The sequence below is a fragment of the Solanum tuberosum genome, unplaced genomic scaffold (genome assembly GCF_000226075.1).
Source record: "Solanum tuberosum cultivar DM 1-3 516 R44 unplaced genomic scaffold, SolTub_3.0 scf00029, whole genome shotgun sequence".
In the NCBI taxonomy this organism is placed as follows: Eukaryota; Viridiplantae; Streptophyta; class Magnoliopsida; order Solanales; family Solanaceae; genus Solanum; species Solanum tuberosum.
The window spans coordinates 1,031,031-1,049,010 of record NW_006238955.1 but is presented as its reverse complement, the minus strand read 5'-3'; the positions used below and the strand labels follow the sequence as shown (position 1 = coordinate 1,049,010).

General features: G+C 38.1%; 1 protein-coding gene across 1 annotated transcript; it reads left to right on the top strand.

The window, feature by feature from the left end:
- Positions 1-16,029: 16,029 nt before the first annotated feature.
- LOC107059629 (uncharacterized) lies at positions 16,030-17,497 on the top strand. The gene is made up of 2 exons (XM_015306347.1): positions 16,030-16,585; positions 16,809-17,497. The coding sequence occupies exons 1-2, from the start codon at positions 16,030-16,032 to the stop codon at positions 17,495-17,497; spliced, it is 1,245 nt and encodes a 414-aa protein (XP_015161833.1).
- Positions 17,498-17,980: the final 483 nt, after the last annotated feature.

The window sequence follows — 17,980 nt, the reverse complement described above, 5'->3', positions numbered from 1 at the left end:
TCTTTTTACATTTTTGGACACTTTTTAGATACGAACCCTATTCTATATCTAGCAACCACTATTACAAAAATAAAGCACTTATCTAAAGAGTTACAAAAATTAAATAAAATAAGAAAACTCCTAAATCGAAAAGAAAAACCTATAGTTGGCTAGATGATACATCTTGGGTTGCCTCCCAAGCAGCGCTTGCTTTAACGTCGCGGCACGACGCAGACACCTTGATTACTCAGACTTCGTCAATGTAGTAGGCTTCAATCACTTCCTGAACACCCTGATTTCTCCATGTAGACCTTGATTCTTTGCCCATTCACTTTGAACCTTGTTCCCTCTTTGTTCTCGAGCTCGACCGCTCTATGTGTAAATACTTGAGTGACTTTGAATGGACCGGTCCACTTGGACTTGAGCTTGCCAAGAAACAGCCTCAACCTTGAGTTGAATAGAAGCACCAGATCACCCACAACAAATTCACGCTTTTCAATCCTTTGATCATGATACTTCTTTATCTTCTCTTTGTAAAAGGTTGAACTTTCATAAGCTTTTAGGTGAAACTCATCAAGATCATTCATATCATTCACTCTTTGACTCGATGCGGCACCCCAATCCAAATTCAACTTCTTTAGTGCCCACATGGCCTTATTCTCTAGCTCGGCAAATGGCATGACTTCCCATATACAAGTTGATAGGGGAACATACCTATGGGAGTCTTGAATCCGGTGCGATAGGCCCATAGAGCATCATCAAGCCTTCTTGACCAATCAGTTTTGTTGGCGTTCACAATCTTTGCAAGAATTTGCTTTATCTCTATGTTTTATACTTCAACTTGCCCACTAGACTGTGGATGGTAAGAAGTAGCTACATTGTGACGAACTCCATAGTTCTCTAGCAACGTCTTGAACAACTTATTACAAAAGTGGAAACCTCCATCGCTAATAATCACCCTAGGTGTACCAAATATGGAGAAGATATTCTTTTTCAGGAATGCGGTGACACTTTTACCCTCATTGTTTGAAAGTGCAATTGCTTCCACCCATTTCAATACATAATCAACCGCAACAAGAATATACTTTATCCCTTGTGAACTCACAAGTGGACCGATGAAGTCAAGACCCCAAACATCAAATAACTTAATCACCAATATCGGATTCATAGGTAGCTCTTGCCTCTTTGAAATTCCTCCTTCTCTTTGACAGCGATCACAAGACTTGGCGAAATCATGAGCATCATGGTGGATGGTAGGCCAATAATACCCACAGTGCAAGATTTTATGAGCATCATCTCAGTGGATGGTAGGCCAGTAATACACACAGTGCAAGATTTTATGAGCAGTCTGAATACCACTATGATGCCCACCAACAGGCGATGAATGACACGCCTCTAGTATACTCAGCATCTCAACCTCGGGCACACAACGACGAATAATCCCATCAGCACAAATACAAAACAAGTACGACTCATCCCAAAAGAACTTCTTCACATCATGCATAAACTTTTTCCTTTGGTGAAATGAAAAATCCAATGGAACCAAATCGCTTGCCAAGTAGTTAGCAAAATTTGCGAACCAAAGGAATAAGATCACAAGAAGCAGCCAATACCTGTTCGTTTGGGAATGCATCATTAATTTCAGCCCCATCTCCTAGCTTGAGCATAGTTTCCTCCTCTAATCTTGACAAATGGTCAGCAACCTGATTCTCTATCCCCTTTCTGTCTTTCACCTCAAGGTCGAACTCTTGCAACAACAATACCCATCTGATCAACCTTGGTTTTGCATCTTTTTTAGTCATCAGATACCTCAATTTAGAATGGTTAGTATGCACTATGACCTTAGTACCAAGCAAGTAGGATCAAATTTTCTCGAATGTGGAAACCACCGCAAGGAGTTCCTGTTCTGTCACCGTATAGTTCTTTTGAGCCACATTCAGAGCTTTGTTGGCATAGTAAATCAAATGAAGAATCTTCTCTCATCTCTGTCCTAATACCACACCAAGCGTCACTCCACTAACATCACACATCACTTCAAACGGTTGCCCCCAATCTAGTGAAATAATGATAGGTGCAGAAACTAGCCTTACTTTCAACTCTCCAAATGCTCTCAAACAAGCATCATCAAAATCAAACTTACACTCCTTTTCAAGAAGTTTTCACAATGGGTGTACAATTTTAGAGAAATCCTTGATGAACCTCCGATAAAAACCTGCATGCCCAAGAAAACTTCTAACCCCTTTAACAGAGATAGGTGGTGGAAGATTTTCTATTACCTCAACTTTAGGTGGTGGAAGCTTTTCTATTACCTTAACTTTAGCTTTATCAACCTCAATACCCTTCTCAGAAATCCGATGACCCAGATCTATCCCATCTTTCACCATGAAGTGGCACTTTTCCTAATTGAGCACAACATTGCACTCTTCACACCATTTTAGTACCTCGGCCAAATGCATCAAACAACCATCAAATGAGTCACCTACCACAGAAAAATCATCCATAAATACCTCAATAGTGTCCTCCACCATATCTGAAAATATCGACATCATGCAACGCTGGAAGGTCGTTGGAGCATTACACAACCCAAATGGCATCCTTTTGAAGGCGAAAGTCCCATACGAACAAGTGAAGGTGGTCTTCTCTTGGTCTTTCGAAGCAATGGAGATCTAATTATAGCCCAAATACCCATCAACAAAGCAATACCAACCCTAACCAGCAAGGCGATCCAGCATCTGATCCATGAACGACATAGAGAAGTAATTTTTTTTTGTCCAAACATTTAATTTATGGTAGTCCATGCATACTCTCCATCCAGTCATAGTCACTGGCCGTATCGGAACAAGCTCATTTTTTGCATTAGGAACCACAGTAATCCCACCTTTCTTAGGTACACACTGAATAGGATAGACCCAACTACTATATGCGATGGGGTATATGACGCCAGCATCCAACCATTTGATGATTTCCTTTTTCACTATATCTTGCATAGGCGGATTTAGTCTCATTTGGTGCTCGATACTAGGCTTGCTATCCGGCATGAGTTGGATTTTATGAGAACAAATGCCAGGAGGAATCCCGATAATGTCCGCAATAGTCCATCCAATAGCCCGCTTGAACCTCTTCAACACAGAAACCAATGCCTCAACTTGTACCTCACTCAAATCGGCCGCAATAATGACCAGTAAAGTACCATATCTTCCCAAGAATACATACCTCAAGTGTCACGGTAGAACCTTGAGCTCCAATTTTGGAGCTTTTTCCACAGACGGTTTTGCGGGTGGAGAGTCGTGATTCTTCATATCTAGCTCTAATTTATTTGGCTTGAAAGACAATTCGAACCTATCAAGTGCGGCAACTAACTCATCATAGTCTTCAATACCATCACCCTCAAAATTCATCATTACCGCTACCAGTGCATCAACACCCAACCTCTCTTCAATAGACACATCAGAACCTCGCTCCACAATATGATCCACCACTGATACTGACTTGAGATCGCTTTCCTGCTTCATAGACCTACATGTATTGAAAGTTACCTCTTCATTATTCAATCAGAACTTCATATGCTCTCTCTCCATATCGACCAAGGCGCACCCAATAGCAAGGAATGGTCTCCTTAAGATGATGGGAACCTTAAAATCAACCTCACAAAAAAGTATCACAAAATCCACCAGAAAAATGAACGACTCCATTTTCACAAGGACATCTTGGAGAACACCTATGGGCTTCTTCACAGTTCTATGGAACATGAGTAGTCGCATCGCAGTCAGTTTTGGAGCCCCTAAACCTAACTTCTTGTAGACAGATAATGGCATCAGATTAATGTTAGCACCCAAATCACACAATGCCTTTGCAAAATGCAACAACCCAATGGTACAAGGAATAGTGAAAGCACCAGGATCTTCTTTCTTCTGCACAAATGACCTAGTAGCAATAACACTGCAATGTTGCAAGCTGTCATCATTCTCAAAACTGACAGCCCTTTTTTTGGTCACTAAATACTTCATAAACTTTGCATACCCAGGCATTTGATCCAAAGCTTATATCAACGGAACATTGATGGAAAGTTGTTTCAACATAGTAATGAACTTGTGGTATTTGCCTTCTTCAGTCTTCTTCACCAATCTCTGTGGGAATGGCAGTGGAGGTCTAGGCATGGGAACAACTTTTTGGGTCACCTCCGCTTCCTTCTCTGTAGCATTCTTAGACTCTCATGTAACCTCGATCTCATCATCATCTCTTTCTACCACAATTTCAACCTCAGACGGCATAGGGGGATCAATGGTCTGTTTACCTCCTCGAGTAGTGACTGTCATACAATGCCTATCATTCTTCGAATTCTGAATGGTGTTGCTAGGAAGTGTGCCAGGCTGACGTGGGTTCACAGTAGTGGACGACTGATTAAACTACTGCTCAAGTTGCTTTATCGACACTGCATGGGCATCAACTTTTTGACCAATTCCAGACAAGTCATTCGTCATCTCTTTCACATTCTCATCAGTCGTATCAAACCTCTTCATCATCTTCTGCATCATCTCCTCAATGCGTGACAAACTACCCTCAGTTTCTCTATTGCCAGATTCCCGATTTGCAGGTGGAACATAAGGCCCAACTCTCTCATTTTTGTTGCCATAGTTGTTCCGGTTGTAGTTATTGTCGCAATTGTTGTTCCCATCCCAGACATAATGACCCTCTTGATTGTAGTTACCATAGTTTCGACCTTGGCACCAATTATCCGAGTTGGAACCTTGTGCGTTGGCTCGGAAACCCCCGTCTGATCATTCACCAAATACGCATCTTCCTCATAGTATCATTCCTCAACTAGTGGTGGTGGAGTTCTAGTTAAGTAATTTACCGCAATCACCATTTCTGCACCTCCACTCACATGCTTCAATACCAACCCAAGTTTTGTCCTCATCTGAGCCATCTCCTCACGAATGTCATCAGCAGATTGACTAGGTGCAGCTTGAACTGCAAATGTGCTCCTTCCAGTGTCTGACTTTCTAATGCTCCATGCTTTATTATTTTGGAAAATCTTCTCCAATTTCTCAGCGATCTCCTCAAAAGCGCACTCACCATATGATCCTCCAGCAATAGTATCCAGCACAACCTTACCATTTTCATCCTGACCTCTCTAGAAGTACTCCTTCAATGACTCATCATCAATGCGGTGATTTGGAACACTTCTTATGAATGCAGTGAACCTATCCCATGAACTGCTCATAAACTCTCCAGGTAGTGCCACAAAATTTTTTAGTTTCTCTTTGTGGTTCAGTTTCCTGGACAATGGGAAATACTTTGCAATGAACACCTTATGCAATTGGTCCCATGTATGAATTGAGTTATATGGAAGCTCAGAAAACCACACCGCGGCATCACCGGTCAACGATAGAGGGAAGACTCTCAAACCTATGACATCCATGTCCAACTTCGGTCATTCCACACAACTCTTGCAGACACTCCTCAACTTGGCGATGTCTCCATGCGAATCTTCCGAAGCCATACCAGAAAACAACCCCCTGCTGTAAGCATCTGCATCAGACTGTTGGTCCCACAAATGTATGCCCTGGGAGTAGAGGAGGGAGAACAATAGGTCCTTCTGATTCAACTGTATTAAAGTCGACCCTGTAATTATCTTACAGCCTTGGTTCTGGCAGATTCTGCACCCTCAATGCATCTCTGAGTAGATTACCACCAGGAACCTGAGTATTCTCATTATTCACCCCATCCTCATGCTCCTCTATGATTGGATTATTATTGCCCCCTTGATTTGCCATTTTTCTCAAAGTCTTACTTAATTCAGGGTCGTATAGGGTCAATGGTTCGCCTCGACTCCGTGTACTTGACATACACTAGAGTAGAAACCTCTAGAAAACAAAAACAAAAGAAAATGTAAAATTAGGAAATAATTGACTAAAGTTCAATAATGTAGTTAAACTTAATCCAAAAGCCTTATTACCCGGCAGCGGTGCCAAAATTTGATACGCTCAAATTACACCTCTATTAAGGAAGTATAAGCGGTCGTCGTCAAATAAAGAACCCAACTAGTAGGTTGGGGTCGATCCCACGAGGAATATAGTTCAGACTTAAACTTTACTCACTATTATATTTGTTTAGTCAAAATATTTCTGAGACAAGTAAATAAAGGGGGGGGGGGGTTTTGTGTAAGCAAATAACAGTTTGTTGATTAAGTAATAAGTGAGCAATTCAAACTTCGAGTTATCAATATGAGAGAGAAACTAGGGTGTATGTGTTCCCCCATAAGCTCTTAATGCGGTAATCCTAATAATTAGTAATCATTTCCTAGTGTTTTACATGCAAAGTTGGTAAGATAGATATCCCCAAGTGATTGGCCCTCCAAATAAGAAATTTCACCCCGCACCTTGGACTGGCTACGTGTGTATACTTTACTAACCCTTACCTTTACCTCAGACTAGACATCACATCAATGTATGACTTAGTTTTCACCCTCGCACCAATTGACATTAGACTATTAGATAGCATCCCAGTAAATCTCTGTTGATAATTCTTTTCTCATTAACTACCTCCTTGGTCCGACAAGTAGCAACGAGGTGAGTTCTAATGTGTGCACTCGTTAAAAAGACTTCTAAGCGAAAGAATTACCAATACATGCATAAATATTATTCAAGAATTACTTAATTATTATTCATACGTTGTTAATTGCTCATGGTTCCCATAACCCTAGTTGTGGATTTAGTTACTCATGCTTGAAAGAACACAATTCATACTTTGGTAAAAACAATTCATGAACTTATGATTAGAGTAGAAGAAATCTAACATCTCCAATTGAATTGCAAAGCCAAATCTTATAAACCGAAATTTGAAAGTTGAAAGTTAATTCCTAAAGAAAATACCAAGAACTAAAAGTAAACAATAATGTCTAAACCCCAAAAATGAGGTTTACATACCTTATTTATAGAAAAACATGTCCTAAACAAAGAGGAAACAAAATAAGGAAATAAACTTCTAGAACGCGGCATCAATCGACGACTCGACCTACGGACCGTGGGTCGACCTACGTTCTGTAGGTCCCCTCCGTTGGTCAACACTTAGAACTTTTTCAGTAGAGGCTAGAACCTTCACTCTCAGATCATCAACGACGGACGTGCAAGATGGACTGTAGGTCGACCTACGGTCCGTGGGTCCTCTTTTGTGGCTCCACACTTAGGATTTTCATCAGGTACTGGAACTTCAACTCTCTGAACACATTGCACGGATGTTCAGGTTAGACCGTGGGTCGACCTATGGTTCGTCAGTCGCTCTGTAGTTCCACACTTGGACAGACTTCCCTAATACTCCATCTACGCCTACCCATCGACGGACCTTCAAAGGACCTACGATCCGTGGATTAGTTTCATGAGTGGCTCCTTCTACATATTTTCAGTTGTCATCTCACTCAACCATGTCCAAGCCTATATCCTGCAAACATACAAATAACACATTATTTATAATACAAAATGGCCCTAGACACACACAACTCTTAATTGAAATGTATCACAAATACTGTAAACTCACGGTATATCACATGTCATGAAACAATAATACATGAACATCCGGTCCTCTCATGGAACCCCAAACACATATCTAATCCTCTCACGAAACCCAAATTTAATTGTCAGTGATATATTAGGCATGGTATCCAGGCCAACCATGTATAATTATATGAGACATGATATCCGAGCCAACCAACAAAATCATGTACTGCATGGTACCCAAACCAACCAACCAACACAACAAGCATGCACAATCACGTACAATGAACAAGACCACTTGCAAACCACAAGTCACAATCGCAAGTTCATTTCATATGCTTCTTACCACGGATTGTACAATTAATACTATAAAGTAGTAGACATGCATACACACATAACTGGAAATATACAACCATCACTACCTCGAATCAAGCTTCTTAAATTTTTTAAATAATCCGAGCTTTCCTCTTGTGAAGTGCTTTGACTTGTTTTTGGTTTAAAATAAGCAATGTTAACAATAATCAATTAATAATGGCCTATTAATTTGCACAAATTATTAATAAATTCTAATCCTGTCCTAAATGTGATCATCTTCCCCAACTTAGGGCTATTTCCCACCATGAAACCACGCCAAAAACTTCCCCCCAAATGTAACAACCTAGTTTCTAAGGCTTAAGAAACAGTTTACAAGATGGCGGAGCCGAATTCTTACCTTTACCGATGAATTTCATGAGAAAACTAGTGTAGACTACCCAAAATTGCTCCTCTCGTTTTCAAGAACTCAAAGTGCAGAATATAGGGGTTTTGGACAGTTTTTTGCATAATATCCTGATTACATCACTATAGCAACCCTTGTCTCACCTATAGCGACAACTTACCTCGTTATAGCGGTCGAACTGATGCTATAGCGAGATGTCATCCGCTATAACCAGATCGGCGAAGGATATGCGGATCAACATTCAAAAATAGGCCATTTTTACAACACAACTTCTCCCCTTAATGTCCTGACACATACATTTTAAGTGATGTTCAATTCAGGGAGTTCTTCTTACCCAAATTCGATTTTGAAAGTTCTTATGGACTCCTTAGTGTCTTGGCTACAAGTTTATATCAGTCAAATTTCAACAAAAGATCTCACCCTCTTTCGGATGGCCCTAGACCTCACGTAACCCAGACTTCATATGAGGCTGGCCTAACTAAGAAATTTTAAGTTACAATCCGAAAAATTTTCTGACCCAAATTCTTTTCCTATGGACCTACCCATCATAACGACCAGGTCAGGTCGTTACATTTATAAACTTAACTTAACCAAGAAATAAAAAAATTATTGCCTATAAATCATGTGACTTTCTTCTCAAAGTTTTTCAAGTTTATTCAGTCAAACCCCACCTTCTTTAATTTTCCCTAACACTTATGTAATAGCACGAAAGTTATACGCCGGCAAAAGACTGAAATCAAGATGCTAGAGTCTAAAGCAAGATGCATTTTAGCTTTCAAAAAGTGATGGACAATTCTTGTCAATAAAGTACACAAACTTGCGATTACAACAGGATAAGATGTTGCAATTATTGCTTATTCCCAAGTGGAAAATCATATTTTTATGATTCCTCTAACAACTTTAGCACAAAGCTAAGTACCTCAATGACGTGAATACTTCTATCATTAAAGGGGTGATAGATTTTATTATCATTAGAGAAGAGTTTGTCCATCTTGTTTTATTTACTTTTTGATTATTGGTGAAGTTTGTTTGTTTGAGTATGTGAGTTTTTCTATGGGTCGATTGTTGTCCTTTAATAATTGGTGTCGCATCTTCAATTCTACATAATCTTAAACTATGAAGTATAAGGTCTTATGATGTATTTTTTTTTCTTCCTTATAAGGGTATCCTAATAAAACAAATTCTTCTCTGTTAATGGATCTGACTTCAACTCGTGAAATAAATGTTTTATTCATTAGTCAATGACATCACTCTTCTAATAATTGAGCTACTAAATTGTGTGAAAAGTCTATGAAGCGTCAAATTCACTATTGATTAAAAGAATGAAAAAATAATTAATTACAAAGGATTTACAATGTAAAAACTCTTTTTAAAATAGTATAGCTAAAAGTTGGTAAGTTTGTGTCAGGTTTTCTTTTCCCACTTCTAAGATCATTGAACGGGAAAATATAAAATCGTCAAACCTAAATTCTAATAAAATAAATAAAAATGACATTTTGATTTGGTTTTTAATTTTGACAATCGATAATTTTTTATTTAAGTATGATTTAAGTAAAAAGTAATAAAAGAATTGAACCAAAACAGCTATATATATTTTATTTTTTTTATTTATTTATTTTCAAAATAGCATTTTATTCATCTTCCAGCAAAAGTACATGTGATCTGAGGGAGATTACACTTAGTGAATTACTACTCCCTAATAAGAGAAGAGGATATCAAGCTATCCTATTTGAGATGAAGAAAATGCAAGAGGTGGCTTTTACATTTGGCTATGTTAACCAAGTGTGCCAATATAACAAAATCTATATTATCTATTTGCCAGTACACAAATTGCTATCAAGGAGGTTCCCGAATCAAATCATTCCTCTTCTTCTTCATGGTTCTAAAGTTTGTCATCTCCCACCTATCCATGTTCATTAGTTCTTTTACTCTAGTCGGTAGTTCTGCAAAAACATCATATGCCATGTTGTTAGGATTGTCGTAACTAAGAGATGCCACATGATCCGCAACTTTATTTGCCTCTCTGTAGCAGTGGTTTAAAATGAAGCCAGTAGTCTCCATATGAGCTTTCAATTCTCTCACTTCATCATAAATTCTCCATGGTATAGAGTTGATGTCATTCACACAGTCCACCAAGATCTTGGAGTCACTTTCCACTAAAATATAATCATATTCATTCCTTACACACCATTCAACTCCATACAACAATGCTTTAGCCTCTGCCCAATTGTTGGTACCATGTCCAAGATTTAGTGAATACGCAAAAATAAGATGCCCACGGTGGTCTCGAATCACCCCTCCACCTCCACAATAACCATCTTTACAATTTCCATCAGAATTAATCTTCACAAAGCTGTTAGAGGGCTTCAGCCATTTAACCTGAACAATTCTTTTGTCGGAGATGTTGCTTATCAGCAAGTAACGGACTGATTCCCAGTCAAGGTCAACCTTAATCTTCTCAAATTGTCCTTTAAGAATCAGGACTAACGATGTAGAGATATTGTTAATACATTTCCTTGTGTTGTAGTTGTCCTTACCGTATTTAGCCCCACATCTTGCTTTCCACAATTCCCACAAAGTGATAGCAGGGAGACATTACATTAGAATGTTCAAGACTGGATTCTTTGTTTTCCAAGTCCACTAGAACTTGATTAACATTCTGATGGGAAAGTTATCGAAAGGAATCCCCAGTGGTCCACAAAGAATTGACCAAATCTTTTTTGCAAATTCCCCAAAGCAGCTGAAATGGTAAACATCTTCCTCCTGAGGTGATTTGCAGCAGCAACATCTTGACGGCATAGCAATTCCCATCTTTGTGAGTCTATAATCTGTAGGGATTCTGTCTCTCACTACTCTCCACAGGATGAAATTCATCTTGAGGGGCACTTTCTTACACCAGGTGTTGGAATCAAACCAGCTCTTATCATTCTTCTGCCTCTGAATTTCCCAAGCCGAGGTCATTGTGAAGGAACCATTTTGCGTTGGAGTCCAAATAGGCCTATCATCGATATTCAAGTTCAAATCTACATTCATACTATGAATATGCTCCATGACACGATTAGGTATGAAAATGTCCCAGCCTCCTCAATGTCGTTGTCCATTGACGTAGATATCATAAATTTTTTGCTATCTTGGTTTTCTATCATCAGGGAAAAATTGCCAGAGAGCTCCAAATCCTGTCCAATTATCTTGCAATACTGAGACATCTCCTCTGCCTATTTTCCACAGTATATATTGATCCATAGTACTTTTGATTTTGCACATAGCATTCCAAGAGTGAGAGTTTCCCGAGTACCACCTCTTAATCACAGGATGTATCCTTTGGCAATACTTAGCCATTAGAAACTCCTTCCATAAAGAGTTAGTTGCCCTTACGGTCCACCACTGTTTGGTAGTAAAAGCTTTACAAATGTCTTGAAGTCTTCTGAATGAGACACCTCCTTCATCATATGGGTAGCACATCGAGTTCCAAGAGGCCCAGTGCATTTTCTTTTTCTCACCCGAACAACCTCAAAGATATCTGTTAAACATTTTTTCCATTTGGTTTAGCACACCAATAGGAGGATGGATTGCTGCTAGGGTGTATACTGGAATCGAGAGCAGTATATGATTAATCAAAACACTTCTTCCTCCTATTGAAAGAAATTTAGTTTGCCAACCCCTGATCTTGTGAAGTATTTTGCTCATCATTCCAGAGAATAAAGCATTGTTCTTCCTCCCTTCATATAGTGGGCAACCCAAGTACTTGATTGGTAGACCTTTGTAAGTCATACCAGTGATCTCCTGAATCATTTGTTTAGATTGAGATTGTTCTTTGCTAGAAAGTGACACACTAGATTTCATCTTGTTAACCTCTTGTCCTGAGACTTTTTCGTAGTTGCCCAGAACTTTAATCATCAACTCCAGAGATCTCCTGCATCCACTACTGCCATTAAACAGCTATATAAATACATAATTAAAAATTATAATGCATTTATGATTTAGGTATATGTAAATTTTCATATCTATTTACAAAACATTTACAGTGTATATTATCTTTTTGAAATCTTGGGTTGCTTATTATTTTTTTCTTTTTAGTGTGTATAATTATCTTGTTACTTATATTTTACTTTAGGGTTCAAATTATACTGAAATTGTTCAGACAACATTTCTGAACATATTATGCTACCCAGCTCCTCTCCATTTCCCTTCTCTCCATTTTCCCCAAGTTTCTATTTGGATTAATGACACATGGCATAGGTTAAAATAAATGGCTAAGATTTAATTTTCCAAAGTAAATCTCTAACCATGATTTAACAAATAAATACAATATATATTTAGTATTAAAAATTATTATAATCTCACAATCTTAGCAACATATTATCTTGTCCATAAATATAGAGAAAAAGAGTTTTCTTCCTAATTTTTTTTAGTAGAATCGTTTTTTTATTTTCTTTTATATAATCTTTTTTATCGTAATCTTTGTTTGAAACATTCTTTATGAAAAAATAGAATTGAGAAATGAACTGAAGCCTAAGCTAACTAAAGGTAGAATTGTAATTAAATAAATTACTACTAAATTATCGATTCAGTCGTTAAGAAAATAACTTACATCGTTACTAAATCGATAACTCAATAAGAAGAAAAACTTTTAAGCTTATATTTTCTTTTAAAAAAAAATAAAGAAAAGAAAAGAAAAGATGTTACCAATTATACAAACATTGAACTACCGCCAAATAATAACTAATGTTAATTTTGAAGGAAATAGAAAAAAATGGTGAAATAAAATAGGAAAAATAATAAACTCTTCAATAGCTAATGCTTAAAAAGAAAAATTCAAGGAAAAAAATGCAATAAAAATTACCTGTCGTGCCTACTAATTTTGCTACCATAATCTCCGACCATGGCCATTCTGGCCATTGGTCAGACTGCTCTTGAGGCTGATCAGATGACATTGCTACAAGATTCAAATTTTCCACCGTTAAACCCCAATAAATTGCCTACAGATCATACCTCGAGATTACCTATCGTGCCTACTGATTTGCCTACGGAAATTCCCCCTGCAAGTGTCAATTATGCTAATGTACTCAAAGGGCAAACCATTAAGTCTTCGATTCCTGCTGGGTGGAGCCTATTCCAATGAAATATGTATCATATACCAATGGGATACCTAGAATAGTGTGGACGGAGGATGAAGTCGATCGTATGAATACGATTGAAAACCTACAATTTGCAGTGATTGGGAAATTTTCGTATTGGTGGCCCATACTAAAGGAACATAGATCACTAATTCCTAGACAATGCAACATCAAAGGAGACAGCAAGATCGGACTATTAAGAAATAGGCATATACTTATTCTTCTTGATCAGCAGGAAGATTTTATCAATCTAATGTCGAAAAGCATCTATTACATATTGGCTAAGGACGGATACTCTTATCCTATGAGGCCTCTAATCTATGATGCTAAGTTTAGAGTGGATGATGAAACAACGCAAGCTATGGCATGGATTTCCTTTCCTGATCTTAAGCCAACTTTTTTTGTGAAAGAAGCATTATTTTCTATTGCCTCAACAGTGGGAAAGCCACTCCAACTTGACATGGCTACAATCAACAAAACTAGACCTAGTTGTGCTAGGGTCAAAGTACAAGTTGACCTTTTGTTCAATTTTCTGAAGCACGTGGAGATGGAGATTATCAATGAGCATACAAAAAAATCAAGAATGGAGCAGGTGAAAGTTCAATATGATAGGTTGCCTAAGTACTGTATGAGGTGTAAAGTTCAGGGTCATGTGGAAGATGAATGTAGAGTCCTACATCCGGAACTAAAGAAAGTTGATGTAACTGAAATACTTTGTACAGCAAGTGCTAAGGAAACGGCGGAAAATACCAATCTTGATACAACAAGGAAAAGAAGGGTAATTCGTAGCTACTGGAATCCTACCAACAGGAGGTTTACCAGCGATGGCCATACTGTGGAACGCTCACATATTCACATTCAAACTGATGCAGCAGAGGTTACATTTGTCAATGCTCTTGCAGCACTTGATACTGCCAAAAAGGAACAAGGTGAAGAGGGGACAGGAGCTGAAAAGAAGAGGATACATCATGACATACACAAATCTAATAGAAAAAGGGATCAACAATACTCCTTAACAAAGGAATGGATCTCAAAAACATTCACAAATACTGGGGAGGAAGGGGAAGGGAAATTGAACAAGGTGTTGAAAGATTGTTCTCAACAACAACAATTAAATGAAGTGGCTACAAGGGATCACAACACATCAATAGCAACACTTGTGAATAATGAAGATAGAAAGAATCAGATGGAGATACATGAAGGGAAGCATAATAATAACATGGAGATGGAGAAATTTATTTATAAGACCAATTTAAATCAGTACCAACAACAGCCAGATGATAGAAGTACAGGGGAGAAGGAAGATATGTGCAAATCTACTATAAAATATGCTAAAACAGAAGACATGATAAATCCAACTGAGCATGAAGAAAGGGGGAAAATGAAGTGGAAGGTGGTTCATCTCTGGGGGTATCAGCAAATAAGGATGAAGAAACAGACCTCCTCTTGATGAAAGAACTGGCAGAAGCGGAGTACCACATCCCACTTCAAATTGATACTGGTGACATGCTTAAGGGGAACTACCCATCTATCAGTGATGCAACACAAGAATTATTAACTATAACAGCAGCAGAATCCAATACATTGGTTAACAGGGAACTAAAATCTCCACCTATGGAGAGGTTGCATGCTCTGGTCTCACACCAGGCACAAGAGGAGAGGCCACAAATAATCCAAGGAGATAAAGATAATTCATCTTTACAAGAAGACAAAGAAGAAGTTAATAGTGATATGAATGAAGAAGAGGTCACTAGGGTAGCTAGTTTATCCCCTCAAGTTGTTTCCAAGTCTAAAAAAAGGAAAGGTAAAAGGGAGGCAGATCTTAAACCTACAAGGATACAAGCTAAGAGGGTGGGGAAGATATATTCTAAATGATTACGGCTCTCTTTTGGAATATTAGATCTGTGAGAACTCAAAATGCCTTTCATAGAGTTCAAATGCTTCACAGACATCACAAGTTTTTTCTCATTGCTTTAATGGAACCCTTTCAAGACACTAGTCAAATTCAGACTTACAAGAGGAGACTGGGAATGAATTATGTCAATTACAATGCTAATGGAAAAATTTGGGTATTTGTAAAAGAACATACTCAGGTGGGAGTGATCTCTGATACTGACCAACAAATAACATTACAACTAACTTTGGAAGATGGCAAACAGTTTCTCACAACAGTGATATATGCTAAATGCTCTGCTGAAGAAAGATTGGAATTATGGGACTCTCTATATACCATTAATTCCAATTTTTCCATGCCATGGATGGTAGGGGGTGACTTCAATGTTATCTTGAGTGAGGAAGAGAAGATAGGAGGATTAGCTGTATTTCCTCAAGAATATGAAGATTTTGCATTTTGTGTTAACTCATGTGAATTGGATGATATAAGTTTTACTGGGAGTCTTTTTACTTGGTGGAATGGAAGAGTTGATGAAGAGTGTATATTCAAAAGATTAGACAGGGTGGTATCAAACCAAGCTTTTCAGGAATTGATGGGCAACCTGGACATACAACACCTTACTAGGACTGAATCTGACCATGCACCCCTCCTTTTTACTTGTAAGGGGACTATTCAAAACTCCATAAAAACATTCAGGTTTTGAAAGTTTTGGACCAGCAGAGATGATTGTAAAGAAGTGGTGAAGGATAACTGGAATGTTGAGTATCGGTTCAATGGAAACTGAGACAAAAGAAGACTAAACATGCTCTTACTAAATGGAGTAGAGACATGTTTGGGGATATATTCAAGCAGTTGAAAATTAGAGAGGAAATCATGAAGATGAAAGAGGACCTGTTTGAACTAAATCTGTCCATAGCTAATAGATCTGTACTTCAGCTAGCACAAGCTGAGTATAGAAAATATCTTCACTATGAAGAGGAATTCTGGAGGCAAAAAGCAAGTATTCAGTGGTTTACAGAAGGGGACAAGAACACTAGATTTTTCCACTATTTAGTAAAGGGAAGAAGGAAGAGATTAGCATTGACAAGGTTACTTAAAGAAGATGGGGAATGGGTTGAAAATGAAGAAGACATTATTTCTGAGACTCTAGCTTTCTTTCAGAACCAGTTTGCAGATAGTGGTAATGATTCTAACTTCTCCTTGTTGCAGCACATTCAGCCCCTGATAGATGCTGAAGCTAATGGCTTTCTAAATGTCATTCCTGATGCTGAAGAAATAAAGAAAGTGGTGTTTGAATTGAATGGAGATAGTACTAGCGGTCCAGATGGATTCACATGTTATTTCTATCAAACTTGTTGGGAGATTGTTGGAGAAGACCTTATAGGTGTGGTGCAAGCTTTTTTTAGGGGTAATACCTTACCCAAATCCATCACCCATACTAATTTGGTTTTAATACCCAAAAAGGAGCAGATTCAAACCTTGTTCATACTTGAGACCAATTAGTTTGAGCAACTTCATTAACAAGGTGATCTCAAGAACTCTACATAATAGATTATAAGGTATTCTGCCAAGACTGATTTCTCAAAACTAGTCTGGATTTGTGAAAGGTAGGAATATCTCTGAAAATGTTCTTCTTGCACAAGAAATAATAGGTGATATTGGAAAAAGGGGAAAACCTGCTAATGTTGTGATTAAGCTGGACATGGCAAAAGCTTATGATAGAGTTAATTGGAGGTTTCTGGTGAGAGTATTAGAGAAGATGGGCTTTGATGCTAATGTGGTGGATTTGCTATGGAGACGTGTTGCAAATAATTGGTACTCTATCCTCATTAATGGTAAAGCTCATGGGTTTTTTCACTCTACCATAGGGGTAAAACAAAGAGATCTGTTATCCCCTGCTTTATTCATTATAGTTGCTGAGGTGCTATCGAGAACCTTGAATAATTTATTCTATAATCCTGAGTTCAAAGGCTATGGAATGCCTAAGTGGAGTGACAACCTAAATCATCTCGCTTATGCAGATGATACTATTATTTTTGCTGCAGCTGAGAAAGAGTCTTTACTTTTGATTATGGGATTATTGAAAGACTATGAATGTCAATCTGGGCAGAAGATTAACATGGATAAGAGTTTATTCTATATGTATAGCAAGGCAGCAAACAATCATACTCAAGTGGTTGAGGAAGCTACGGGTTTGACTAAAGGTGAATTCCCTTTAATTTACTTAGGATGTCCTATTGATCATGCTAAACAGAAGATTATTATCCTTCAAGGTGAATTCCCTTCAAGGATCTAATTAAAAAAGTTCAAAATAGGTTACAACTGTGGAAAGGAAAATTATTATCCTTTGGGGGAAAAGCAGCTCTAATCTCTCATGTTTTACAAAGTATACATGTGTATCTTCTATCTGTTATTGTCCCTCCTATATGTGTTATTAAAGAGATTCATAGTATCTTTGTAAAATTCCTATGGAGTTATAAAGATGAAGGACGGACAAAACATTGGGTGGCTTGGAAAGATATTTATTTGCCAAAGGAGGAAGGTGGTCTTGGCTTCAGGTCCCTATTTGATGTTTCCAAAGCATTATATGCTAAACTGTGCTGGAATTTTAGAACTAAGAATTCCTTGTGGTCCAACTTCTTATAGAATAAATACTGTAAGAGGCATAGACCTCAAACTGTGGAATGGAAGGGAGGGTCACAGGTTTGGAAGAGAATGTTGCAGGCCAGGGATAGCATTGATCAAGAGATCTGGTGGGAACTTAGGTGTGGCCAGTCAA